The sequence below is a fragment of the Cygnus atratus genome, chromosome 15 (assembly GCF_013377495.2).
Source record: "Cygnus atratus isolate AKBS03 ecotype Queensland, Australia chromosome 15, CAtr_DNAZoo_HiC_assembly, whole genome shotgun sequence".
In the NCBI taxonomy this organism is placed as follows: Eukaryota; Metazoa; Chordata; class Aves; order Anseriformes; family Anatidae; genus Cygnus; species Cygnus atratus.
Window position 1 is genome coordinate 3,087,971 of NC_066376.1, and position 27,733 is coordinate 3,115,703.

The 27,733-nt window shown below is 61.5% G+C and overlaps 2 protein-coding genes across 5 annotated transcripts in view; both read left to right on the forward strand.

Moving 5' to 3' along the window:
* The window catches only part of TOM1L2 (target of myb1 like 2 membrane trafficking protein), a 54,474-nt gene extending 42,527 nt beyond the window's left edge, over positions 1-11,947 (forward strand). For 2 of the 4 annotated variants that reach the window (XM_035563352.2, XM_035563356.2), the window contains exons 13-15: positions 4,050-4,109; positions 6,167-6,203; positions 6,707-11,947. In XM_035563352.2, coding sequence (XP_035419245.1) covers positions 4,050-4,109; positions 6,167-6,203; positions 6,707-6,855 — 246 coding nt within the window. In that variant the 3' untranslated portion in view covers positions 6,856-11,947. The remainder of the gene's footprint in view (positions 1-4,049; positions 4,110-6,166; positions 6,204-6,706) is intronic. The other 2 variants (XM_035563355.2, XM_050713838.1) reach the window with 1 other exon arrangement.
* Positions 11,948-15,269: 3,322 nt separating this feature from the next.
* On the forward strand, positions 15,270-25,853 carry SREBF1 (sterol regulatory element binding transcription factor 1). The gene is made up of 19 exons (XM_035563361.1): positions 15,270-15,375; positions 19,169-19,567; positions 19,746-19,927; positions 20,020-20,160; positions 20,243-20,461; positions 20,538-20,652; positions 20,753-20,967; positions 21,443-21,647; positions 22,107-22,291; positions 22,868-23,129; positions 23,252-23,418; positions 23,641-23,809; positions 23,896-24,004; positions 24,084-24,193; positions 24,285-24,417; positions 24,561-24,723; positions 25,010-25,195; positions 25,299-25,410; positions 25,630-25,853. The coding sequence occupies exons 1-19, from the start codon at positions 15,270-15,272 to the stop codon at positions 25,851-25,853; spliced, it is 3,402 nt and encodes a 1,133-aa protein (XP_035419254.1).
* Positions 25,854-27,733: the final 1,880 nt, after the last annotated feature.

Sequence of the window (27,733 nt, forward strand, 5' to 3'; positions counted from 1 at the left end):
GGATTTAGGACGTGGAAATGGTTTGGGAAACATAAAATTATTGAAAAAAAGTCATCTTGGAGACCAAATTGCTTGAAATCATTTGAAGATCTCGCTTCTTCTGTGTGTGGTAGGACCCCTCTCCTTCTTGAAGGCGAGCAGGCAACGTTCCCTTGTCCTGCCGAGGACACGGGCTTCTCTGCCTGCCAAGCCGTTCGATTTTACGGCACACTGCAAGAAGTGTGATCCCCCCCACGTGGATGAGGACTCTCACCGTCCGGGCATGCCTATCGGATCCAGCTCGGCAGGTTGTTGTACAGGCACAACAGGCTGCGTAGGGAACACGCTGCACCTGAGCTCTTGCCTTCCCCATCCGTGCGGTGTGTAAACATACTTACAAGTAATCAAGTGGCTAATTGCATCCCTACATGTAAAGCCAAGCGCGTTCTAATATCGAGGCCAGGCAGCTATTTCAAGATCACAACAGCTTGAAATAGATCACAGGGCTGTCAGGGTGAGCTGGAGTAGGCTGCTCCAGTTCTGCTGCTGTAGGAATAACAGCCCTTTCTTTGCTACTGCTAACCTGGGGGGGGGAGTAGCAGCCAACCAACCCCGTACGGGTGTCAGCTTCGTTAAACATCTGGAAAGGAGTGGAATTAACGAAGCTCCTACAAGACAGTAGTCTAGCAACAATTAGCATGAGCCTTGTTAAACACTTTAAGAACATTAATGAGCTCACCTAGAGACCTGAATTGTCATTTCATACCTGCTTCTTTTTCTCCGGTGGGATCATTTTTAATAGAAATAAAATGTGATAATAATAACCTTAAACTGTCTTTTTAAGGGTAGAATATTGGATTTTATGACTTCTGAGGAAATATATTGGCAATACTTTGGCTTTTGGCTCCTAGTGAAAACACCAACACAATCTAACTTACATGAGTATGAGCCTGAAACCCAGGTTCCTGTGGGTCTTGAGGCGTTGATAGCTCCCTTTTGTTCTGCTGGCCCTCCTTTTCCATTTCCCTTTCAGTCCTCTTGAAGTGATCCCATTTGTAGGATTTTCCAAAGACTAAATAAAAAAAGGAATTTGAACAACGAGCCCATCTTTTATTTAAAGCTAGTTAAAGCACCCAAAAATATGTTGTGACTTAATTTCCATTTACAGTGAGTGTAGACTTTTAAAAAAGGAATCACAATATTCTTATAAAAACAGCTCTTGCAGCCAGCACTGACTATCTAGGGAGCTGTCTTGCCAAGACTGAGAGCTCCACTAGACCGTCTATGTTTGCATAATCAAAGTATTAACAGGACACTATCCCATTTCCATGTAGTCTGCGGCTGCCACTGCTGTTTGTTCCCATAAATTGTTGTCTTTTGAATGTGTAAACTAGCTAATTTATTTTCACTTTGCTTCTGTTGTGTTTTAGGGGATTAGCTTTAACAAAAGTCCCCTCCGCATTCTTCAGTTTAGGACTTCTGGAAAGGGGAGGCCTGCCAAGTGTACAACAGACTGGCAAAAAGTGAAATTCTGTGTGTGGTCAGTTTCGTAAATGGTACAAGGTTGTAGTTAAAACATTTTATAACTTTCAGTTGCTCTTGAGAGCCCCCCCCCTCCTGCCCCACTTTGTTCTTGAACAAATTAAACCTGATATATTTAACCCATGATTTATGGGGAAAATGGGGCTCAGAGTCTGAGGAAAGGAAATTGGAAGTTTGAGCATGGAAGGAGCGATAGATACAGAGCCTTGGCTTTTCTGTAACTGTGGTGAAATTCCTGGAAGATGGGGGGAAGCTCTTTAAAAGGCCAGTGCTGAATAGCAAATGTCTGCCATGCTCAAATGTTTATCTTACAGCTCCCTGTGCTTCTTATATGTGACCCGTGCGAAGTGTTTCCACACTTCTAAGGTTCCTGTTTGTTTGTTGTATAAAGTAGGTCTGCCTGAAAGTAGAATTTTTTTTCATTTATTTATTTATTTTTAATCTTACAAAACACAGCAGCATAACCACCTAAACTGCTGAGCTGTTCTTGGAGGATTCCTGCAGACTCAAGAGCCCTGTGATTCCTGGGAATCCATTACTTGCTCAGTCATCTGGTGTGTTTTCAGGACAGCCGAGATTTGAATTCCTCCTCCTCCTGATACAGGGACCACCGTGCTTTCTAGAGCAGCTGCGCTTATTTTATTCACAGAAAAAAATTAAAAGGCGTACACATTTTGTAATATCCCTAAAGAAACCTAGGTGTCTTTCAGAGCTGCAAACTAGCCAGCAGCTCTGCAGGCTACACCTCCCAAAGCATTACTTACCACGGGCAGCGGTAGGAAATAGAGGGAGACAGCAGCGAAACTTCTGCAGCAGCTTTTAGGTTGCTGTAGGCTGAATAAATTCATTGCTTCATATCTCTGAAGCCAGTTTCCCAAAAGCTGTTAAACTAACAAGTCAGTTCTACAAGATGTAACTTGTCCTTGGGAAGGAACACGTTGGAAGATGTCGAGAGAGCTCTCCTCTCGTTACTCGCCATCCGCGCCAGCTCGCAGCGGCTTCAACACATGGTGCTAGCATCGTACGTGCGCGACTCAGCTCTCCATTACAAATTAAAGAGGGGCAGTTATCCTAAACCTGCCCCGTTCCAAACCCAACTGCAGGAACAGATTTTCTGGTTTGGATCTTCACGTAGTAGCCGAAAGCAAGGCAAAATGACAAATCGCTGCCTCTAAGTCAGTGTCTGTCTGTCTGCCTCCCCTACAAGTCCCTGGGAAAGCTGCAGCTCCCACTGGATCCACCTGCAAAGCCTCCGTCAGCTCTTCTTTCCCAGAAAGCCTCCAGGCAAAGCTGTGGCCAGCCCCTGCCACCTTTTCATCCTAGGGTAGCCTCCCCAGCACTGCCAGGGTCTCCCGCCTGCCAGCCCCGCTGCTCGCCTGCCGTGCCCTGGCCTGCAACCTGCACGCCTGCCACTGCTTCTCGAGTGTTCGTCAGGTTGTCCTTACGAGCTCCGTTGTGGTGCTTTCCTGTTTACTCCTTCCACAGCCCTCCGTTGTATTGAAGCAGTGTAGTTCATCAGGAAACCGTACGTCTAACTTCAGTCATTTCCCCTCGCTGCCCCAGCCGCCCGCAGCGCTTTGTGCCACGGCTGCGCCGCAGCGCCCAGCACACCGTGCCGGCTCCCCCGGCACACAGCACGTGGTTAGCGGTGTTATCGCAGCAGGACAGGCCAGCCTTTGGGCCTTTTTGTTGAGTTATCGGTGGTGGGAGCCTGGTGGGTGTGCTCCAGCCAGGCTGGGTGCAGCACTGCACGGTGCAAAGGGGCAGGAGCCGGGAGCTCTGCGTGCAGAGCTGCTGCCCCGTCCTCCTCCTCTCTGCACCCTGGGGACACCACCGTGTGCTGGCACAGGCTCAGACCCACTGCTTCCCCTAGGGCTGCCTTTGGAGAGGAGCAGGGCCGGGACAGGTTTCCATAAGGTGCTGTGCCAAGGCTCGCCGAGCCCTCCGTGGTGCGGTGGGAGGAGGATCCGGAGGGAAACATCGCTGTTTGTCTGAGGCTTGGGCCGCCTCCACCTTCAGAAAAAGTGAAATTGCTTTCATACGAGTGGTGCCAGAAGGCTTTGAGCCCCTCTTTTTGCTAACCCCTCATTGTGCCTAATACCCATTAAAAAAAAAGAAGAAAAAAGGTGTAAATTTAACATTTAAAAACCTAACTGATATCCAGTATTCTACCCTGAAAAGCTTTTCACGATCAAGATTAGAATCATCAGTCCGTCCTGATGGTTTTAATATGTGGTCGAGAAGTTTACCCATCTTGCTGGCATCCAGTCACGTCATTCCTCATAATCTTTCTCTTGTTTTTTTTTAGCCTTGTTGTTCATAAGTTCCTTTCCAAGTGTTTCTTTATTTGAAATGCCATTTATATTTTGTTGCCTTTTTTTTTTTCCAGCACATGTTACATCTCTGTTTTTGTTTTGTTTTTTTTTTTTTTTAATCTCCTTTCTGGCATTTTCCATCGCTCTGTGGCCATGATTGTGGATGTGTTTTGGTTTTTGCCTGCCTTGCTGTTCTCTCGCTGCACTCCCTAGATCCCTGTTGCACAGTCCTCTGTCATGGATGACATTGAGGAGTGGCTCAGTACCGACTTGGTGAGACTCTTTATATTTTCATTTTTCACATGATAATTAGATGATTTTTGATGCGTTGCAGTTACTGGTGTTTCTCATAACAGGAAGCAGTGAAAATTCCAAATCACGTAGCCTATTTCCTTTCGGGGGGGCGTATGTAAGCAGGGGGCGATAGGGCTGTGTTCAGCAATTCAACACATTTTTTTCTGACTGACTTTGTTTTCACTTCTCCATGCTAACATCACACACGACGGCATTCCAGAAATCGTGTTTCTGCTCCCTGCAGAGGGAAGCATTTAAACATGTGTTGAAGTTTACCTGTGTTCCTCACCAAACTTAAAACACGTGTTTAAAGCTACCCAAGTACGTGTTTGCTTCTAGGCATGCTCTTAGGAGATGTTGCATCAGGGCCTAGATTCCTTTCAAATCAAGACGCCTTTGTTAAATACGTGAGCAGGAAATCTTGATGTGTTTCATCATCACAACAACAACAACAATAATAATAATAATAAAAATTTATAACAACGTCTCTCCAAAGTTTATAACTTCCAGTTTCTCCCAAAAGATTAATGTCTGGTAATTATTAAACAAACAAACCAAAGACATAAGTAGCTTTTCTTTCTGTCTGGAGTTTGTTTTGCTGTGCCAGTACACACTCGGGTTAGGCGGTGACACAGCCAGTACACATTTATTCATTTTTTTTTGTTTTTTTTTTTTTGATGCAAGCACCTGACTCAAATTAACCGAGAGCACTTTGGGGCCGGGTGGGGGGTTGCAGTTCAGACTGTTCTTTTAGACATGCTGTAAGCGAACCAAAGTGTTCCTTTGTGGTCACCGTGCCCATCAGGAACACCTCCTCCTGGTGCTCCTTAGTGCAGAGGCAGCTCCCTGCTCCCGCAGCTCTCCTCCAGTATGGGCTTTGCCTGCCCAGCCTCCTGCGGGGCAGAGCTGGGGGCTCTGGCCCGGTTAAATTAATTTATCAGAAGATATAATGCTGTGGAGAGGTACCGAGGGAGCTCCGTACATCTGTTCTGCCCTAGACAGCCTTGCTTAAAAAGAGCAAACCAGAGGTTAGGTGATCTGTAGTTATTTCTTCACCCTTTTGGGGTGCGCTGGAGAAAACTACATGTGCCTGCGAGGCAGTGGCTGCTGCGGGTACCCTGGGGAACCTCTGGACCGTAGAAAGCTTTTAGATGCTAGGTGACGTTTGGTTCTCAGGCATTAAACACTCTTGTGAGGCCCGTCAGTGTGCTCACACTCTCCCGGTGGGAAAGCCCGTGCACGGACAGACACTTTTCTGTTTCAAAGCAGGTGCAATTGAGGCATCTAAATGGTGGTTTAGCCCATTTTTAGCGTCCTAACAGCTTGACAAGGATGCCACCTCCTTAGGCTTAATTTCCTCCTTGAAGAACTGTTGGAAATTCCCATGTTGAAGTGCACACAGCTGGTAGAAACGTGCTGGCCCCACAGCATCCCAGCCTTTGTACCTCACAGGACAGCTGCCCGGCCCTGTCCTTCCTCCAGCCCGGCCCTGTCCTTCCTCCAGCCCGGCCTGGTCTCGTCTGTGTGCAGCGTGGGCACCAGAAAACCTCTGTGTTTTTGTAGGGGATCTAAAACGAACCCCCGCAGGAAGAACCCTAAGCTATTTTGTGGCACGTGTGCTTTGCCAGCTAAAAGCACATTTGATTTGAAAGCACGCCGCAGGCCTTTTAAAGGGGCGTGTGGCGGTGCTTTCTGCCTCCTGCAGCCCAGGTTTGGACCGGGCCTTCAGTGTGAAGTGGAAGCAGCTCTGGGCTGCTGCTCAGCTCCAACAGGGAACGGTTGGCAGCCGGCTGCCACCAGCAACCTTCAGAGGCATCTCTGGTGCTGCTCCTTTAGCTCCGAACTCGGCGATGTGTCGCTCACCACTGGCCTGGTGCGAGGGCCCTGCGATTTCCCCTATTTCCCCTACTTGCTCAGCAGTTAGCGTGTGGAAGTGAGTGGTGGAAGCCGTCCGGTTGCGTTTAACGGGTACGAGGGGTGACAGCGGGGGTGAGGCTCTGCCTGTGTGTTCACACGCCTTTTTGTTCCAATTGCAGAAGGGAGATGAGCTGGAAGAAGGAGTGACCAGCGAAGGTAAGCAGAGATGCCCGTGGCCGTGAGCCATGCCCTGTTAATGTCCGGACTGAATGATCTGCTCTGATCCCTGCTGAGATGCCGGCTTCCCCCAGCCTGCTGTTCGCCAGCGAATGCTTCTGTGTGCTCGGAAAGGCAGGAGGAGAGCGTTTCAGAGCAAAAAGTTGGTGTTTATTGAGGAGCCCTCCCTGCTGTACGCGCTTTCCTGCCATCTCCCTTGGGTGCGCGCTGTATTTGTGCTGGTAGGGTGCATGTCCGAGCTGCTTGGCCCTTTGGAAGGAGGTTTACCTGCTCCTGCCTCCGCTGATCGCCTGGTGTGGGTTTTGATCCCCCCTGCTGCCTGAGCTGGGGTGGCTCAGAGGACGTCCGTGCCCCTTCCTGCAATCGCAGCCTGGTGGGACACCAGGCACTGGGATTTTGGATCCTGCCAACCTCTGTCCTGGGGGCTAAACGCACAGCCCCACTTCTTACCTGCCTTCCTTCTTTTTTTTTTTGCATTGCAGAATTTGACAAATTTTTAGAAGAGCGAGCCAAAGCGGCCGAGATGGTTCCCAATCTGCCGTCCCCTCCCCTGGAAGCCCCCACCCCGCCGACAAACCCTTCGAGCAGGAAAAAGCAGGAGCGCTCGGAGGACGCCCTCTTTGCACTGTGAGGATTTGCTCTGCCACCCCTGGGCTCTGCAGGAGAAAGTTGCCGTCCGGCCACCTCGTCCTCTCGCAGCACTCGGCTAACAGCGAGCCCTTCGCCCCCGGTTTCACAGATCGCTTCTCCTTCTCCTCCCTCTCTGTCTCAAACAACCCATCCCCACAAGCTGACTCTTTCTATTTAAGTCCGACGCTCTTCCTGCCAGACCACGATTTTCCAGCACTTGCTTAATCCCCTCCTTCCTATCCCGGCTGCACAAAACCAGCTCTTGATGCTGAAAACCTCTTTTGAATGCATGAGTACGTCACAGTGTGTTGAAACAAAAGCCCAGAGGGGAGAGAGCAGCCTTGCCCTTCAATTTATGTAGGGATCATCCTCTTCTGTAGGCAGGTCCTGCCAAGTAGACTGCTCTGTCGATCAGCATGTAATTGACTGAGCTGGAATGTTCAGAGGGAGTGTGTCTTTATTTTTAGATAAAATGTTAATGTATTGGCTTTCGTGTCGGATTCGACAGCAAGGAACAACTGTTCCCCTTTCAACATGTGCTTCACAAGTTAAAATCCTTTACTCTCCCACTCACACATCTCCTGGTACCATATGGTGGTCGCTTCTCCCCACTTTGTGCGACGCTTCATATTCTTAATCTCACAGGGTATTTTTTTCCTTGTGTTTTATCTGGGCTGGCTCTAATTTGAAAGCAGTCTGTTGGCTCTGTCCAGTCGCTCTGGCAGTTGACAAGAATGAAAAGCGCCGAGCTGAATGGATGCCGTAACGTTAGCGCATGAAGCATTTTGCTCTTTGGGAGAGCATTCGCACAGGAGGGTTTTTTTTCTAGCGTGGTTGCCTTTTTAAAATAGCTAGGTTATTTTTTCCTTACCTTAGATCCCTTCTTCAGTGGCTGCAGAGCTCTGTGTTTGTCTCGGCTGTTGTAAATAGCATCCGTGCAGACGGATGGGGCTTTGCTCATGGGCTGGGTGGGAACCGAGGTTCCTGGCTTCCCTGCCGTGCCTGGTGGGACGGACCTGCTGCTTCTTGGCTGTGATGAGGAGAGGAGAACCCTACAGAGGCTCGTGAGAGAATGCTGGTGGAAATGGTTATGCGTGGAGGGACTGGCCGTGGCCGTGCCGGAGGTGGAACAACTCATTTCCTTTAGGGCCTGAGACAGCGTTGGACAATTGTGGCCATGCTAGATGTAATCCTAATAGTTTCCGGAGCGTCCTTTGCAGCCCCTGCCCCTTTATCACTCCCAGCTCCTGGGGGACTGCTCTTCCCGGGGGGATTCCTCCCCGTGCGCCCACCTCGCCGGCGGCTCCAGCCCTCCCTGCACCCCCAAGCGTGTTCCTTGGTAGGAAGCCAGTGGCACGAGACCGCAGGATCAAAGCGAGAGCCCAATGCCGTGCGGCAGGGAGGATCTGCTGCCCTGGCAGAGGGGCAGCTTACCCGAGGAACGCCGGTGCAGGCAGCGCTGTGCTCCGCAGCCCCCTTCCCTGGGGCGCTGGCTGTCTTAGGCAAGCAGCCGCCTTGCTCCGACTTGGCACGGCCGGGCTGCCCGGGACGCTGCTGCGTGCCGAGCTGGCTCCGGCGCTTCTTCTCGACCAAGAAGCCGTGCTGCAGACAGCTGATGTGAAAGCGATAGAGGCTTTTATCTGGGCACGGGTAGTTCAGCTCGTAACAAACTCTCCGAGGCACGCCGCGCTCGGTGGCTTGTGACGCATAGAGCCTTGTCCCCCGTGGCCGGCTTGCAGCACTGATGGGCTGAGGGCTGTCAGCTCCAGCTTTGGAGGGAAGAGTTGTTTGGTGCAGGATTTCCAGGCCACCCCAGGCCGGCTGTCCCTCTCTGCTGTCCCTGCCATCCTCCCTTCTGTCCTGCCCTGCCTGCCTTGCCCCCCACCCCGGCTCTGCCTTGCCCCCCCTGCTGCTCCGTAGCCCCCTGCATGGCTTGCAAGCGGCCAAGGAAAATCGGTGTAAGGATGGAGATAGCTTGGGGACCGCGCTGCCTCTTCTCCCCGCTTGCTGGCTCGCCCTCCGCATCGCCAAGCCCCGCTGTGTGAGTCTGCAGAGGGTTTCCCTCTATTTTTTTCCTCTCTGTGGCTAAAGGAAGGTGCCAGGACAGCCTCAGTTAGCGGCAGGCGTGCCCTGCTGCTCTCCCGCGCTGCCCTCGCTCTCTAACACAAGGTGAGCCCGACGCTCAGGTGCCGGGTGCCAGACACCCCGCAGCCAGCTCCTGCCAGACCCTGCCTTTCTGCAGCGCGTCAGCTGTGGCCCCGAGCTCCAGAAACCCAAGGAAACTTCTGCTGTGGCGCTGATTTGATTTCAGACAGTGTCTGGTGATCGCCTGAGCAGCCTTGCCAGCGCAGAATGAATTGTTGGTATTCCTGTCGACGCAGAAAAGCTCCGTGGGTGTTTTAGGAGTGTGTTTTCGCTTCTAAATCCTTGAAACACATTGACCCTGTAAATGGCCGCATCAGGTGATTCTGAGCATGTTAATCCAGCTTCCCTGCCAAGCCCAGGGAGATAATCGCATTGCTCAAGCGTGGAACGTTGCCGAATGATGCCGAGTGGCAAGAATATCAGCGGGGCTGTCACCGGAGCCCCTTGGAGTCCCACCGCTGCGGATTTGCTGCCCCTTCTTCCCCCAGCCCTACGCGAAGACGGGAGCTGGGAACCCTGCTTCTGCCTCCTGCTAAGCCTGTCCCAACCTCGAGTTGTTGCTGCAGAGGGAAGCCGGTCCCTTTCTGAAAGAGCTCGCGGAGCTGTCGGTGACTGCCTGCTCCCTGTGGCCGGGGAGGAAAACAAATGAAAGAAGAGGGCTGGGGCTGAGGGGAGATGTGCGGCACGCGCTGGCACTGCTCAAGGGACCCTTCGGCGCTTGTAGCCCCCCCGATGCCCCGTGTCACCTGCTGGAAAGCTGGGGCCCTGCTCGTGGGGGTGCTGGCGCTGTGCTCGAATAGGACAGCACCCAGGGGCTGCCTCCCTCGGGGGGCTGGGGGGGACCCTCGGTGGGCCCGGTGCAGGCCCCCAGGGCTGGCCAGGCTGGCTCCCACAGCACCCAGCACGCAGCGGAGGGAATTATGGCAGGGAAGGAGCGTGTGGAGGAGCCAAGGGTTTGTCCCGAGCCTCCTTTAACAAAGGGAGAGCTGCGCTCGAGCTCCCTAATATCCTGTATCAGGATCCCCCACCTTCCCCGTCCTCGTGTGGTCCGCGAGTAACCTGCCTGGTGGAAACTGGGGGAAAGGGAAGGGGCTTTTCGCGTCGGAAGACTGACCCGTGGTTTATTCTTCCTTTGCTTTCACCCTAAATGCTTCCTCTGTGCAAGTGGGCAGGGGCCGTGCGTGGCCGTGGTGTGAGCGAGATGAGGGACGGAGCTTCTGGGGGTCACAGCTTGCTAACGACACTGAATTATTACCGGGGTCCTTTGTCAGTTCTAATCGTACCATATTCTAGGTTAAAATATTTATTTTGTCAATATATTTCCTTTCCGGTGTGTTTTTAACCTCTTCTGTTAACCCTTCATGTGCCGAGGTGTAAGAAATGAATGCTTTCTATTTAAAGGCATCCTTTGGGGTTTTTTTAATTGTTACGTGTAGGTTTCAGCTGCTTCTTCGGCAGGTGTAGTAGCTAACAACGTGCTGTACAGACATTTAGGGTGGTTAGGTGAGGCTCATAGGAGAACTCGTAAAAATGTGGCCTGGTGTCTTTGAAAGGGAACAGCCTAAGTGGGGAGACTGGTCCCTACTGGGACCCTCGCGTAGCCCCCGCCGTGCCCGTCCCCTTCCCGTTATCACCACCACTGTCAGAAACGTGCTGGTAATTCAGCCCTGCCCTGGTCGGGGCTGGTTCTGTGCTCCCAAGCTGGAGAGGGATTTTATGGAGGGTTCTGTTCATTTGACCGCCTCCAGCTTTTTTTTAAGGGATCCACTGACCGTCTCCACTTCTAAATGGAGGACTGCAGAGCTGGCTGCGGTGGCGAGATGTTTCCCTCCAGTGGTGGAAGAACAGACCCGGGCGGTGGGTTCGGCCGGGGCAGGGGCGTTCGCCCCCCTCCCGTGAGCAGGACCAGGACCCATCCTGCTCCTGCTCCTCTCTGCTCCGCGCTCCCCTGCTCTCAGGAGCCGGGAGAGCAGACCCAGCAGCATTTCCAGCGGTCTCTTCCATCCCAGGCGTGGTGAGGTCTCGTTGTGGCTGCTGGGAAGCCCTGCGGAGCGCCGCTTGCGCTATCTCCATCCCCGGGCCAGCCTCATCCAGCCCAGTCATTGTTTACCTCCTCCGTGCTAACCACAAGGCTTGCCGAGCCTACCCTGGAAAAAAAAAAAACAGCTCAGGACAGATATTTTTATGGAAATACTGAAGCAGGCAATCAGCGAGCGGATTTGTAGGCGTCTTGGAGGTAACCCTTCAGCTGCTGGGGCACCCACGGCCCCTGCCCGCCGGCGGAGGCGAGGAGGCAGGGATCCCCAGCCACGTCCTCGGAGGCGATGCTGGTGTCCGCCAGCACCCTTCACCCCAAAATGCAGCCTCTGGAGCAGGCTCCCAGCCCCGGCGTCCCCGCTGCTCTGTCCGGGAGAGAGGTGAGGATGCGTTTTGCTGGGAGCCAGCTGGATTTGGGGCCCCGCCGAGCTCCGGTCCTCCTGAGCCCACAGTAAACGCGCGCCCACCTTCCCCCTGCTCTGTGTTTTTATGAGTACGAGCTCCTCGTTCTGTACATGGTATTATGAGCTGTCGTTAGCCCTACAAATGTAACCTGTGTAATAGCTTCTCTGTATATTACAGCTGTAGGCTTTCCAGATAAAAGTGGATAATATTTATTTACTGAAGATACTGGATATTTTTTTGTTTGGGAACGGGGTAGGGAGAGAAGGGGGACGTAACTACTTTAAGAGATTGACTGTGTAAAGAGAAACAAAACGCAAAAAAAAAAAAAAAAAAAAAAAAGCGAAGAAACCCAACACTAAAACGTTGCTGTATTCACGTAGCAAGTGTTCACTTACGGGAGATACACCTGTATTAATCCGCCGTCGTTTAACTTGTTCCAGAAATCATCTCTACTTTGGTTCCTGCATGTGAGATACTCCAATAAACGCACTACTCGTGTGACCGGACGATGCGCTCTCTGTCTCTCGGGTGTCTTCGCCGGAGAAGGGCACGCGGGTGGGTGACAGCCCTTGTGCCCGGGGTGCCCCGATGGCCCTCGGGGGGGTGACTTGGGATCGCCAGCCTTTGGTGACCTAGAAAGCGGCTGGTGACGAGCTGCTGGGCGCTGCGGCGCCCCGAGGTTCCCAGCCCAAGCAATGGGCTGCTTCTCCTGACTCACGGGCCAGGAATTTGCTCCCCACATCCTCGTTTGTGAAGGTGGCTGCGATGGGCAGGGGGAAGCAAAGAGGAGCCACCGAAAAGCCCTGGAGAGGGGGCATTGCTTCAGCCGAAGAGAAACGAAGCAGTTCGTCAGGACGGTGCCCTCTGTCCCGTGCCCAAAGATCCAAACCAATGCTCTGTGCCTTAAAAGCTGTTTTGGGGAAGGGGTGTGTGGAACAGCTTGGAAATCTTTCCCCTCCTTGTAGCTGGGGATCAGCATGCCTTAAATCCAGCTCTGCCCCGGCTTGTTTACCGTGGTGCTGAGCTCGTGCCTGTGTCATAAATGTCCTGGTGGGCGCACAGCTCAGGGAGGTGCTCAGCCGCCAGTGCCCCGATGGAGCAGAAATCACAGAAAAAGCTCCGGGTGCAAACCTGCAGCGCCGTGCCCTGGCGTGGGCACCGGACGGGTGTGCTGCCCCCCTTGTGCGTGGGGCAGAGGTCCCCAGACCCCAAAATCTTCCTCTGCCTCCAGCAGGGGCCCAGGTGGGTGCCCGGGGAGGAGGACAAGCATGGCTGCGTGCCCTCGGGGGCTGGCGGCTGCCACAGCAGGCACAGGTAGCGAGGGAGAGGCTTTGGATCTGCTGGCAGCACGCGCTAGGGCTTAACGCCGCGCTCTGCCGGAGCGCAGCAACCCCGGGGCACGAGGGGCGCCGAGGGCCAGGAGTGGTTGGGGGCGGCGGGTGCCAGCTGCCCGAGGGGCCGTGGGGTCGGGGTGCTGGGGGCAGCCCCGGTGCTGCGAGCCCAAAGTGGCCCTGCGAGCCCGAGGTGGCCACGGGCACGAAGTGGCCGCACGAGCCCGGAGTGGCCATATGAGCCCAAAGTGGCCACACGAGCCCGATGTGGCCATGAGCCCGATGTGGCCACAAGCCCAAAGTGGCCATACAAGCCCGATGCAGCCACACGAGCCCGATGCAGCCACACGAGCCCGATGCAGCCGCATGAGCCCGGAGTGGCCACACGAGCCCGAAGCGGCCACGCGAGCCCAACGTGGCCACTCGAGCCCGTCCGGCCGGCTGCCCAGCGCCCGCCGTGGCGGGTCCGGCTCGTTTCCCGTCTCATCCTTGCGGTTTCCCCCCGGCCCCGTGCCGGGGAAGGAGAGCGTCCCAGCGACTCGGGCAGCACCACGTGGCCCCGCCGGCGGATCCCGGCGGACCGACATGATGTAATCGCGGGCCCCGCGCCGTGATGCAGGATCACTCCACTCCGGCCGCCGCGCTTATTGGCTGCGTGGCGCTGGTTCTACAGGCGGGGTTTTTCCTTACCCCGCACAACCGAGCTTACCCCCCGGGGAGCCCCACCCCGCGTGGCAGCCCTCCGCCACCGAGCCCACCCGGCCTGGGCCCCCGGACCCTTGCCCACCGCCCCGCGGATGCCGCGTGGTCACCCCCGCCGTGCCACGGGGTCCCTGGGGAGCGCGGCCCCTCTGGTTTTGGGGGAGGCGTGCGACGGGAAGGGGCCCTGCGAAATCTGGCTTGGCACGGAAATAAAGCCGTTTGGGTGGTTTTGGGGGTTGTTGGTTGTCCCCCCCCCCGGTGTCTTGCGGTGGGTTATTAAGGGCGTGCGACCCTCGCATTCGCGCTCAGCTGCCTCGTGGGACACGGCACGTCCGCCCCCCCAGTGACCCTAATAAAATAGGGGGGAGGGGGGAGAGAGCGTGCAGCCCCCCTGAGCCGCCCCATGGCAAGTTAGGGGGCTCCTGGGGGGGGGGGTTCAGCAGCCTCTGCTGCCGCTGAGACACCCGAGCAGCTCCGGCCAGAGCGGGGCTGGGCTGAGCCCCCACGGCTCCACCACCGCCATGGGATGCCCCACGCAGGGCTTCCAACTTTGCACAGGGGTGCACGGGGGGGGGGGGGGGAGGGGGAGGAGAGGATTGTAGGGTGCAGCCAGCTTTAATTAATTATTGGGCAGCCTCCGTCCTGCTTGGCAGAGCAGGCAAACTTTGGAGGGGCTGCTGGTGCAGTTGGTTTCATTTTCCCAGGTTATTCCTGGTGCTGAGACAAAACACTCGGGGCTCCCCCAAAATCCCAGTGCCCCCCCCTCTCTGAGCACCCAAGGAGCCTCCGGCTGCGCTGTGCCCCTCCGAGCTCCCCTGGGTGCACGATGCCGGGGTATTTGGTGCCCAGGGATTTATTTATTTGGTGCCCAGGTATTTATTTGGTGCCCATGTACTTGGTGCCCGTGTATTGATTTGGTGCCTGGGTATTTATTTGGCGCCCAGCTACTTGGTGCCCAGGGATTTATTTTTTTGGTGCCTGGCTGTCTGGTGCCCAGGTATTGATTCGGTGCCCAGGTATTGATTTATTTGATGCCCAGATATTTATTTGGTTCCCAAGTACTGGGTGCCCAGGAACTTGGAGCCCAGGTATTGATCGATTTGGAGCCCAGGTGTTTATTTATTTGGTGCCCAGATATTGATTGATTTGGTGCCCAGGTATTTGGTACCCAGGTATTGATCGATTTGGTGCCCAGGTATCGATTCGGTGCCCAGGTACTTGGTGCCCAAGTATTGATTGATTTGGTGCCCAGGTATTGATCGATTTGGTGCCCAGGCATTGATTTATTTAATGCCCAGGTATTGATTTGGTTCCCAAGTATTGGGTGCCCAGGTACTTGGTGCCCGGGGATTGATTTGGTGCCCAGCCATTCGGTGCCCAGGGATTGATTTATTTGAAGCCCAGACATTTGTTTGGTACCCAAGCATTGGGTGCCCAGGAACTTGGTGCCCAGGTATTGATCCATTTGGTGCCCAGGTACTGATCCATTTGGTGCCCAGGTACTGATTCGGTGCCCAGGAACTCGCTGCCCAGGACCCCGGTGCCCGCTCCGGGGTGCCCGCTGCCACCGGGCACAGGCGGGCACCCCGCGGGGGAGGGGGGTGGGGGGGGGCGTCCCGGGGAGGGGGGTGCCGTTCCCGGGGCCGTTCCCGGGGCCGTTCCCGGGGCCGCCCCTCGTCCCGCCCCCCCCGGTGGCTCCCGCCCCGCCCGGCCGCAGGTCCGGGCTCGGCGCGGCTCCGGCGCTCATGGTGCGAGCGGCCGCGGCCGGGCGGCGCCGCCGGTGCTGAGCTGCGGGATGAGCGCCCTCGCCTTCGACGACGGGAGCCTGGACGGGCTGGCCCCGGCCCTGGGGCTGCCCGGGGGCAGCGACATCGACACGGCGCTGCTCAGCGACATCGACGGTGCGGGGGGCCCGGGGGCACCGGGATGGGGGGGGGGGAACCGGGACTCTGGGGGAACGGGGGAACCGGGATTGGGGGATATGGGGGAACCGGACCTGGGGGGGTGGGCGCGGGGATGGGGGGGCGTGGGGGAACCGGGATGGGGGATATGGGGGCACCGGGATGGGGGGACGGCTGGGACCGGGGCTGCGCGCTCGGTGCGAGGCCGGGGCTCGGTGCAATACCGGGAAGCCACGCGTGGCCGTGGGGGGTGCAGTGCCCGGGGCTCGGTGCAATACCGGGGGCTCGGTGCAATACCGGGAGGCCACGCGTGGCCGTGGGGGGTGCAGTGCCCGGGGCTCGGTGCACCGCCGGGAGGCCACGCGTGGCCGTGGGAGGGGTGCAACGCCGGGGCTCGGTGCAATACCGGAGAAGGGGGGGAGCGGGCTCGGTGCGACACCGGGGGCTCGGTGCGACACCGGAGAACCGTAGCACAGCCCGGGGGGGCCGCTCTCGGTGCCGGGGGCGGGGGGGGAGGTTTGGGGCTTTTGGGGCTCGGAGTCGCTGCAGGGCTGCGTCGTCCTGGGGGGGCCGTGCCCGGCCCGGGGGGCTCGGGTACCGGTTGTCCCTCCCCGTCCCGGGGGGGTCGGTGCCGGTGCAGGGGCAGCCCCGGCGCCCCCCCCCGCCCGCAGCCTTGTGCCGCCGCCAGCCCCGCCCCGCGGTAGCGTCACCGCCGGGGTTACTCCCGGTCATTCCTCCTGGCTTCCCGGGGCGGGGGGGGGCAGGGAAGGGTGGAAGTGGGGGGAGAAGCGGCCCCGGGGCTCTGCGGAGCATCCCCGGGCCCGGAGCCCTCGGTACCGGGTCCTCTTGGTGGGGGAGGGCTGTGGGGTGGGGATTGTGCCAGCGGGACCTGCTCCCCAGCGCCGAGCTGTACCCGGTCCCATAAGTGTTCCCGTAACCGTACCCGTTCCCATAACCGTTCCCACACCCATACACGTTCCCATTCCCATTCCCAAAACCGTACCCAGAACCGTACCCGTTCCCATAACCGTTCCCACACCCATACACGTTCCCATACTCCTACCCCTACCCATAACTGTACCCGTACCCATACGTATACCCCTACCCGTTCCCATACCTGTGCGCGTTCCTGTACCCATTCCCATTCCCATGCCTGTACCCCTACCCATACCCCTACCCGTACCCGTACCCGTTCCCACACCTGTCCCCATGCCCAGCACGCAGCCAGCCCAGCCCCAGCACCGAACAGGTTCCCCGGCCGGCAGCACGTGGCGCCCGTCCCGGCTGAGCTCGCCGAGCGTCGGGGCCCCGAGGCATCCCCGGCACAGACCGGCCGAGCCGGTGGAGCACGCGGCGGGGTGGGGAGAGGGCGTGGGGCCGCCCGAGCCCCCCGGCACCCCGCGGCGCCCACGGGACGCTCTGGGAGGTCGGTGCCGGGACCCCCCTCTCCGGGGCCGTCGCGGTGTCCCCGTGCCGGCGCCGAACCCAACCGGGTGACCTTTAACCGGGTGGCAGCACCGGGGGAAGCGGTGCATCCTGCCGCCCGGCTCCCCGCGAGGACTTTGGCTGCGGGGTGTCATGCCCCAGAGCCGCGCTGGCGTCCCCTCTGCCCTCCTTGGCCCCGAACCAGGGCTGACACGGTGCGCCGGGTCACCAGCGGGCAGCCACCGCCCGTGACACCCCGTTTTGTTTGGCCATGATCCCCAGGAAGCCGTGGGGAGCAGAGGGGTGGGGATGTGGGGTGAAGGTGTCCCCCTGGGGGTGCTTCCCTGGCCCCACATACCCCATGGAGAGGGGCTGGGTGCGCTGGTGGTATTTATGGGAGGGCTTTCTAGAGATTTTTGGTGAAGGGTTGTTATAAATATATATGGTCCGGGGGGCTCTGTGTGGCCCTCCTGCCTTGCTCTGACACCCCATGTGGGGTCTGTCCCCCTGCTGAGGGGCTCTGGGGGCCTGGTGGGGCTGCCCCCAGCCGTGCGTGGGGCTAGGGAAGGGGGAAGCCAAAAGGGTTTTGCAATGTCGCTCTGCAGCGTGGCCATCTGCCCCACCTCCTGCCCCCCTGTGGGTTTGTTGTGGTCCCCACGTGGCCACGGGTCCCTGCGCCCACCCTGGGGGTCCTCTGGCAGTCAGGAACGTGGGTGCTCTGCGCCCACCTGGACCCACGGGTGCGCAGCCCTGCCCCACATGCTCCCCCAAAACAATGGGGTGGGGGCAGCCCTGGCACCTCCAGGTGGGGGCAGAGCCCCAGGGATGGGGCAGCTGCCTGTAGGGTGCCACGGGATGGAAACCCCTGGGGGGTGCTGGAGGCTGCGTATTGGGGTGGGAGGGGAGAGCCCCCCTCTGCACCACGGGGGAGCCTTGGGGGTCTCTTGAGTGGGGGGGTCTGAGGCTTAGAGCCCCCTGGAAAGACCCCCAGTGCAAATAGGGGCGCTGACTTCTTACAGGGGGCTGGAGCTGTGCAAAGCAGACCCCTCTCCTTGCGGGGCATCTCCTCCGCCGCCCGAAGCAGGCATGGGGATGCTGGGGCGCAGGGGGCTGCGAGGGGCGCCCCGCGTGCCGGGGATGGATGCAGGGGGGCGCGCGGCGAAGGAGTTAAGGGCGGCTGACCCCGAGTAACCGCGGCGGGTGCCGGCGGGGTGCCCGCGAGTTACCCGCCGGGCTCACCTTGGCGAGGCCGCGGGGCTGTCTGGGGGCGGCCGGCGGGCGCGCGGGCGGCGATTGGCGGAGTCGGCATCACCCCATCTCCGGCCCCGCTCCAGGCCTGGCGCGGGCGGCAAGCAGGGAGGGCCCCGCGGGGAGAGGAGGCGAGAAAATGGCTTGAAAATATCCCAGCCGCCTCGGCACGAGGCTGAGCGGAGGCCTTGGCCTCCGCCTGGAGACCCCCAGCTGCGCCCACCCCGCCGGCCGCACGGCGTGCGCGCTGGAAGGTACCCCCGGCATCGTCCTCCCCGCGGCCCCGGGGGGCTTCGCCGCGGCCCCTTCCCGCTGCGTGGGGTGCCCCGGGGCGTGGGGCGCCTCGGTGGGGGCGTCCTGGGGTCTGTGGGTCTGTGGGTGCCTCGGTGGGACCCCCCCCGTGGGTCATCCCGGTGGTGGCAGCTTTGGGGCGCCTCCGTGCGTTCAGCTGGGGGTGCCCAAGTGGGGGCACCCCGATGCGGGCATCCCCTGGGGGGCATTGTGGGGTGTGGCGATGTGGGGGTGCTGGGGCACGGCAGTGGGGGTGTCCTGGGTCTGTGCCCCCCAGTGAGGGGGGCAGACCCCCGAGATCAGTGCTGCTTAACCCTGCGCTTGCCGTGCTGCTCTGCTGGGGGGGAGAGTGGGGTGCACACGCTTGGCACTGGGGTGGGGGGGTCCGGGATGTGGCACCTCCCTGTCCCCACCCGAACCTGCTCCCTCCCCCCGATATGGGGGCTGCTGTGGGGGCTGTCGGGGTTCCTGGTGGGTGGCAAATGAATGAGGTGGTCTGTGCCCACCCCGAGCTGGGAAACGGGCTGAGGTCAGCCCCGCTGCCCCCAGGCTGGGTTGGAAGCCTCTGAGGCGGGGGGGGGGGCAGACCCCAGCCCCGCCATGTGGGTGCCGTGCCTCAGTTTCCCCACTGGCAGAGTGCCTGGGAGGAGCAGGGCATGGCGCTTCCCTGGGAATTTCTCTCTGGAGAGAGCCCCTGGCTGTGGGGATCCCTCCCCAAAGCACTGGGCAGGGCTGAGCGCTGTGGGGCTGGGGACCCGCCAAAGGCTTTGGGGACCCCTCGCAAGGTCCGGGACCACCGCTGACGGGGCGCGGGGGGGCTGTTTTGCAGACATGCTCCAGCTGATCAACACGCCAGACAATGACTTCTCGGGGCTGTTCGACTCTCCCTTTGGTGTCCCCGACAGCACCGTGCCCCCGGGGCTCCCACCCGCCCCGAGCACCCTCGGCACCTACCTGGGGCCCAGCAAGCCGCCCCCCGCCGCCCCCCCGGGCAATGTGTACCCGGGGCCCCCGGGGCTGGCAGCCTTCACCCCGCAGCCCCCTGCCCCTCTCCTGCCTGCCCCCGGCCCCCCAACAGCCCCGGGGGTGAAGGAGGAGCCGTCGGCCGTGCCCAGCAGCCAGCCCCAGCCCGGCGTGATGCTGGCCCCCCCCAGCTTCGTCCCCGCGTCCCCCGGCCAGTTCAGCCCCCAGCCCTTGGTGGGTTTCCAGAACCAGCACGGCTTCCCCGGTGAGGATTTGGGGGTGCATGGGGGGGTGTTATAGGGAGGAGGGGGGTCAGGGCTGCCTGATTCTGGGCAGGAGGCTCGGTGTGGGGGGTTCTGGCTGGGAGCTCGAGGGGGGTGCCCCCCAGTGAGGCTGTGGTGCTGGGGGGGGTCCCGTAACGCCTCCCTCTGCTCCATGCCCAGCTGTGCAGCCCGGGGGGGCCGTTCAAAGCCCCCTGCCCACCCCACAGCCGGTCCAGCCCGTGGCGACGCTGCCCGGCCCCGTGCAGAGCGTGGCACCCCAGCAGCTCCTGGCCCCCGGGCCCCCCCCTGCCGCCACCACCGCCACCCCCCAGCCCGTCTCGCCCCAGATCCAGCCGGTGCCGGTAAGCCCAGAACCGAGGATTGCGTATGTGGGGGGGTTGGGGGGTCTGGTGGCACCCCAGCCCCGCTGACCATCCCTCCACACACCCCCCAGGTGCTGCTGCAGCCCCATTTCATCAAGGCTGACTCCCTGCTGCTCACGGCCGTCAAGACGGACGCCGGCAGCGCCAAGACCTCCGGCATCGCCTCCCTGGCCACCAGCGCCGGCGGCACCGCGGCCCCGCTGCAGGTGCCGGTAGGTGCCCCCACGGGGTGCTGCGGGGTGGGCTGGGGACGCTCGGGGACCCCCCCACCAATGCCTCCCTGCATCCCCGCAGGCGCTGGTGAGCGGAGGCACCATCCTGGCCACGGTGCCGCTGGTGGTGGACGCCGAGAAGCTGCCCATCAACCGGCTGGCGCCCAGCGGGAAGCCGGCGCTGGTGCAGAGCAAGGGGGAGAAGCGGACGGCGCACAACGCCATCGAGAAGCGCTACCGCTCCTCCATCAACGACAAGATCGTGGAGCTCAAGGACCTGGTGGTGGGCACCGAGGCCAAGGTGGGAGCCGTGCCGGGGCTGGGGTGGGGAGGGGGCTGCTTGCAGCGGGGCTGAGCCCTCCCTTGCCCTCCGTCAGCTCAACAAGTCGGCGATCCTGAGGAAGGCCATCGAGTACATCCGCTTCCTGCAGCAGAGCAACCAGAAGCTGAAGCAGGAGAACCTCAGCCTGAAGATGGCCGTGCAGAAGAGCAGTGAGTGCCGCGGGGTGGGCAGGTTCTGGCCGGGGTCCTTCCCCCCACCCCCCCCCCCCACCCCCCCCAACCTGTCTCAGCCCTGCGCCGCTCCCCGCAGAGTCCCTCAAGGACCTGGTGGCCTCCTGCAGCAGCGGGGGGGGCAAGGCGGAGGCCCCCATGGAGGTGGTGAAGGCGGAGGTGATGGAGATGCTGACGCCGCCGCCCTCGGACGTGGGCTCGCCCTCCCGCGGCAGCCCCCTCTCGCTCAGCGGGGGCAGCAGCAACAGCAGCAGCGACTCGGAGCCCGACAGCCCCTTCTGCGACCACGGCAAGGTGCGGGGGTGTGCCGGGGATGGGGGTCCCCAGGGGGCCAGGAGCCAAGCGAGAGGGATGCTGGCGTGGGAGCCTGGCCCTTCTCCCTTAGGGTGCTCCTCGCCCGATGTGGGGCTGGAGGGAGGGATTCAGGGGATACAACGCCCTTGCTATGGACCCTGTGTGTGTGCCCAGCACCCCGTACCCCATATCCATGCCCTGTGCCCTATGCGTGTGCCTCATCATCATACTGCATGCCCATGCCCTGTATAATCCATGCCATGCCCATGTCCATACCCATACCCCATACCTATGACCTGTTATCCATACCCCATACTCCATGCCCACTCTTCTGCCCCATCGCCATGCCCCGTGTCCATATATCTGTGCCCGTATCCATGGCCTGAACCCCATGCTCTGTCCCCTATTCCCTGTGCCCCATGCTCTGCCCCCCTGTGCCCCATTCCCGAGGCTCACAGAGGCTCTGCCCACGCAGGTGAAGCAGGAGCGCCCGCTGCCCTCGCCCGGCAGCCAGGGCATGCTGGACCGCTCCCGCATGGCCCTCTGCGCCTTCGTCTTCCTCTGCCTCTCCTTCAACCCCCTGGCCTCCCTGCTGCGGGGCTCCAGCGCCCCGGCCCCCGTGGGGAGCCCGGGCACTGCGGGTCCTGGCAGGAGCATCATGGCCGAGTCCGGCACCGCGGGTAAGTGCTGGCACGGGGTGGAGGCCGTTGGGGTGGGGATGGGGTGGAGGCCGTTGCGATGGAGGCTGTTGGGATAGGGGTGGGGTGGATGCTGTGGCTGGGGTAAAGGCTTTGGATGGAGGCTGTTGGGGTGGGCCGGAGGCTGTTGGGGTGCAAGGTGTTGGGTTGGGGGTAAAGGCCATTGGGATGGAGGCCACTGGGGTGGGCACCATGGGGGTGGAGGCCGCTGGGGTGGGCACAATTGGGATGGAGGCTGCTGGGGTGGACACCGTTGGGATGGAGGCCGCTGGGTTGTGCACCATGGGGGTGGAGGCCGCTGGGTTGTGCACCATGGGGATGGAGGCCACTGGGTTGTGCACCATGGGGGTGGAGGCCGCTGGGTTGTGCACCATGGGGATGGAGGCTGCTGGGGTGGTCCCCACGGGGGTGGAGGCCGCTGACCGCCATCCCTGCACGCAGAGGAGCCATGGGGGTGGTCGCAGTGGCTGTGGCCCACGCTGGTGTTCTGGGGGCTGAACGCGGCGCTGGTGCTGGGGGCGGTGGTGCGGCTCTTCGTCTGCGGGGAGCCCGTCACCCCCCCGCACTCCGAGTCCTCTGTCCTCTTCTGGCGCCACCGCCGCCAGGCTGACCTCGACCTCGAACGGGTAAGCCCCTCCCACTGCCCCAAGCCCCTCCCACTGCCCCAAGCTCCGCCCACCACGGCCCCACCCACCATGCCCCCCCCCCCCAGTGCTCCCCAGCCCTCTCCCCTGGCCCTGTCCCCACCCCCTCCCTGGGATTGCCCCACCCACTTCCCCAATGCCACGCCCACTTCGTTACTATTAGCCACGCCCACCCGCATCGGCCCCACCCATTTCACCTGGTTTGGCCCCGCCCACCCACATGGCCCCGCCCACTTAAGCCCACCCACACCCCCTTGTCGCCCACCTGCTCTGACCACGCCCCCTACCTCCTGACCACGCCCCTTTCCCCAGACCCCTCCCACCTCCCCTGACCCCACCCACATGTCATCATTGGCCACGCCCCCTCATTAGCCACGCCCCCACCCTCCTTGGCCACGCCCCCCGCAGCCCCCCCAGCCTCCTCTCCTTGAGCCTCCACTCACCACGCCCCCCCAAATCCTGACCCCGCCCCCAAATCCTGACCCCGCCCCCAGCCCCGCCCCTCTCCCTGGCCCCGCCCTCCCCGTGCTGATGCCCTGTGGGGGGGGGTCCCCGCAGGGCGACTTCGCGCAGGGGGCTCAGCACCTGCGCACGGCGCTGGGGGCTCTGGGCCGCCCGCTGCCGGCCTCCCACGGGGACCTGGCGTGCAGCCTCCTCTGGACCCTGCTGCGCCACCTCCTGCAGCGCCTCTGGGTGGGCCGCTGGTTGGCCGCCCGCGCCGGGGGGCTGCGCCCGGACCCCCCGCCCCGCGCCCACGTCCGCCAGAGCGCCCGCGACGCCGCCATGGCGTACCACCGCCTGCACCAGCTGCACCTCGCCGGTAGGCACCGCCACACGGGGATGGGTCTTGGGGGGGGCACGGAGGGGTTTTTTTTGGGGGGGGGGAGGGGGTGTCACGCCGCCACCCGCTGACACCTCCCCGCCCGGCGGGGGTCCCCGCAGGGAAGCAGGCTGGGGGGCACCTGCTGGCCATCAACCTGGCGCTCAGCGCCGTCAACCTGGCTGAGTGCGCCGGCGATGCCGTGTCCGTGGCCGCCCTGGCTGAGATCTACGTGGCGGCTGCCCTGCGGGTCAAGGCCAGCCTGCACCGCTGCTTCCACTTCTTGGCTGTGAGTTGGGGGGGACAAAGGGTGGGGGACGGCCCCATTTGCCTTCGGGGGGCTTGGTGGGGTGCCCGGTGGTGTGTCCATCCCCACCTGTGCCGTGGGACCTGGTGGCTCGATGTGGCCGCCTGTCCCCCCTGCTGCGGGGCTTGCTGTCGTGTCCCCCTCCAACGATGGCCCCTGGGGACCCCTTCTGTCCCCCACCCCAATCTTGTGCTCTCCCCGCAGCGCCCCTTCCTCTGCAGCGCCCGGCGCGTGGCCCTGTCCCATGGCGGGGCCGTGCCCCCGGCCATGCAGTGGCTCTGCCACCCCTTGGGCCACCGCTTCTTCGTGGACGGCGACTGGGCCGTCAAGGGCGTCCCGAGGGAGACCATCTACAGCTCCGCCGGCAACCCAGGTACCCCCTCAACCCCCGCCCGTACCCCCCCAGCCATTTCGGGGCTGCCGGACGGCTGGGGGCTGACAGCCCCTCTCGTCCCGCAGTGGACCCGCTGGCGCAGGTGACCCAGCTCTTCCGCGAGCACCTCCTGGAGAAGGCGCTGTGCTGCGTGGCCATGCCCGAGCCCGGCCGCCCCGCGGCGCAGGGAGAGGGGTGAGTACCGGGTTGGGCACCCCTTCCCTCTGCTCACCGGGGTCCAGCCCCGCTCACCTCCCCTCTGCTGTCCCACCAGCCGCTTCTCGGACGCGCTGGAGTACCTCCAGCTGCTCAACGGCTGCTCCGACGCCAGCGGCGCGCCCGGCCCCGCGCCCTCCATCAGCTGCGGCTTGGCGGCGGTGACAGGTGAGGCCGGCGTCCCCCGGGGTGCTGCGTGGGGGCAGCGGGGCCGTGGGCTGGCGGACACCCCGCTCCCGTGTCCCTTTCTGCCCCGCAGGCACCGACCCCGTGTCCAAGTGGTGGGCGTCCGTCATCGGCGCCGTTATTCACTGGCTGCAGGGAGACGAGGAGGGGGCCGAGCGCCTCTACCCGCTGGTGGAGACCATGCCCCGGGTGCTGCAGGGCTCTGAGTGAGTGCTGGGGGTGCAGGGTGCCAGCTCTTCCCCCGTGTCCCCTTCTTTCTGGGGTCGGTGCAGCCCCTGTGCCTGCTGGAGGGGGCTCGGCCGTGCCCAGCGAGGGGTCCGCGGTGACCGTGCCCGCCGTCCCCACGCAGGAAGCCCCTTCCCCGCGCCGCGCTGCACTCCTTCAAGGCTGTCCGGGCCATGCTGAGCAAGCAGGACGGGAGCCAGGCCAGCCTGAACCACTGCGAGAAGGCCAGCAGCTGCCTGCGGGAGAGCCTGGAGCTCAGCAGCCCCCCCAAGTGCACCATCGACAAGGTGAGGCTGGGGGGGCCGGAGGGGCTGGGAGCGGGTTTTGGGGAGGGGGTTGCCGATATGCAGGAGGCGTCCCCGGCCCTCGCGGGGGTGCATTGTAGTTGCATTGCATGTGTCAGACTGGGAGTGCAATGCCCCTGCCATGCAGCCCGGCGGGGGTCCCGCGCAGCGCCGCCCGCCCACGGGGAGGGAGGGGGTGTCGGGGTGCGCCCCGTCCGTCTGTCCCGCTCACTGCCCCCCCGCTCCCCCTTGTGTCCCCCCCCACCCCCCACCCCCGCTCCCCCTGCAGGCGGTGCAGCTCCTGCTGTGCGACCTGCTCCTCGTCACCCGCACCAACCTGTGGCAGCAGCAGATGAGCGCCAGCCAGCAGCTCCGCGGCGCCTACCAGGCGTCCGCCCTGGAGCTCCGCGGCTTCCAGCAGGACCTCAGCAGCCTGCGGCGCCTGGCGCAGACCCTCCGGCCCGCCATGCGCAGGGTGAGCCCCCCCCGCCCCCGGCTCCGGCCTCAGATAGCCCCGTGGGGACGTGCACGGTGCCCCCCAACCCTCCCCATCGTCCTCCTCCTCCTCCTCCTCCCAGGTGTTCCTGCACGAAGCCACCGCCAGGCTGATGGCTCGCGCCAGCCCCACGCGGACCCACCAGCTGCTGGACCGCAGCCTGCGGAGGAGAGGGGTGCAGGGCAGCAAAACAGGTGGGTGAAGGTGTTGGGGAGCCCCCCCTGTGCTGGGTACCCCATGGGGACACCCCGCTGCTCGCCACCACCGTGTTTAGGGGGTACAGCATGGATAAGGGGAGCTTCTCCCCCAATATTTTGGTGGTGGCATCCGCGCCGGGGTGCCCAAATAGCCTCGTGGCGGATCCGGAGAACCCAGGGGCTGGTGAGGGACTGATGCCCGCTCTGTCCCCGCAGCCGGCGAGCCCGAGAGCCACCCCACACCGCGGGAGCACGCCGAGGCCCTGCTGCTCGCCTGCTGCTACCTGCCCCCCAGCTTCCTCTCGGCCCCCGGGCAGCGCGTGGGGATGCTGGCCGAGGCCGCGCGCACGCTGGAGAAGCTGGGCGACCGCCGCATGCTGCACGACTGCCAGCAGATGATCATCAAGCTGGGCAGCGGCACCACGGTCACCTCGGGATAGCGGGGGACGGGGTGCCGGGGGGGGGGGGGGGGGGTCACCCCAAAGCCCTCGCCCCGGGTAGGAGACCCCGCTGCAGGACGGGCTCAGGGTTTGGAGGCGCCGGGGAGGAGCGGCAGGGTGCTGTCCTTCGTCGCCGTCCCCAGTGGGTGCTCCCCGCGTGTCCCCAGGACGTGGGGACCTCTAGTGACGCTGTCACAGTATTGCATGGCACTGGGGGTGCTCGGCCACCCTCCTCCCGGTGCCCGCCACCCCCCCCCCCCCCCCCCCCGCAGCACCCTGGCACAGGGCTGGGGCCCGTCCTCGCCCCCTTCCCCTGCGCGTCCCTGCCCGTCCCCCCTCCATGGTCCCCAAGCCCCGGGGGGGACACCCCAGCATTGTCCCCATCAGGGGAGGGCAGGAGGGGTTGCCCCGTGGTGGCAGCTATGGTGGCACCGTCTGTCTCCCAGGTGGTGCCCGTGGTAGGAAAGAGGGCCCCCCCCCCACCCCATCCCTCCCCAGCACTGACCAGTCCCCCCCAGTTTGGAGCTGCTGCAGCCGGTGCCAAGCACCAGCTCTGAGCGCTTTTGGAGAAGGGGAGGCTCCCCCGGGGTGGGGGGGCTGGTGGGTGCCCCCAATCCCCTCGCTGCTCACACCTTGTACATAGCCCCCCCGCCACGCCCCAGCACCTCCCCCCCCCCCCCCCCCTTTGCCTCGCCTTTTTAAACGGTATTTTCATAGTTGGAGAGTTTTGTACAGACAATTAAAGCTGATTATTTATACCGCTGTGTGCTGGACTGGGGGTGTGGGGTCTGATAGTGCATGGGGGGGGGGGGGGGGGCAATCCGAGCCGGGCTGGGGCAAAAAGCCCCCCCCAGGCGGGTGGGCAGCCTGTGGGGGTCTCGCTTTCCTTGCACAGGATGGGGTGGGGGACAAAGGGGACAGGGATGGGGACATCCCAAACCCACCCTTCCTCCCCTAACATGCATGGGGAGCACCAGAGCTGCTGTCCCCGATACCCCAAGGTCCCCCCGCCGCCCAAACCCCAACCCCATAGCGAGACCTTTGGACCGGGGGGGCACCTGGGGACAAAGGGACACTCGGCCAGGCGCCCGCGGAGAAACACAGGCCACGAGCAGGGCGCCACGTACTTCCAAAACAATCGTTGTATCTTTATTGACGCTCTGAATGCAATGACCTGTTTTTTACTCTTAAGGAAAATAAACATCTTTTAGAAACAGCTTGTTACACACAATCTTCAGTGTGAAGCAATATACTAATAAGAACACTAGTCTTAACATTTACAGTCTTCATATATATTATATATATGTATATGTATACATATATATACACTATATAATGAGGCAATATATAATACACACGGTTTACCATTTTACAGTCATATGTACAAGATGTCACTAAAAATAGCCAGCTTTCAGGCAACACTGCCAGGGACACGGACGATTTTTTTTTTTAATTTTTTTGTAATTCATTATTTTTATTAGTCTCTTTTCTCCCCCCATTTTTTTTTTTTTTTTAAATGTGTGTTTCTCGCTCCCGTGTCCGAGGCAGGTTGCTGAAACGACAGACATTTCTTGGCCAGCAAACCTTGAGGGCGAGGGCTGGGTGTGGGATGGAGGGGGCGCGACAGCCGGCCGGGGCATGGGGCTGGGGGTGTGGGGTCAGCGCTGCCCCCTTCCCGTGGGATGCTCGGCGCTGGGGGCAGCTCACGCCTCCCTTTTAGGACGGGGATTTGGGGTTAAGTCACCCTGGGCAGCCCCCTGAAGCAGCCCGGAGGAGAAGCAAAGTGGAGGAAGCCAAAGGAAGCCGGCGGCAAGGGGCAAGCCAGCGCCACGCGGAAGGAAGCAAGGGTCTCCTCCGTCCCTCCCCGCGGCGTCCCACGT

Coding starts and splice junctions, on each gene's coding strand:
- SREBF1 (XM_035563361.1), top strand. CDS start 15,270: ATGAGCGCCCTCGCCTTCGACGACGGGAGCCTGGACGGGCTGGCCCCG. Junction 20,968..21,442: donor CCTTCTGCGACCACGGCAAG/GTGCGGGGGTGT, acceptor CTGCCCACGCAG/GTGAAGCAGGAGCGCCCGCT. Junction 23,419..23,640: donor GCTGCTTCCACTTCTTGGCT/GTGAGTTGGGGG, acceptor CTCTCCCCGCAG/CGCCCCTTCCTCTGCAGCGC.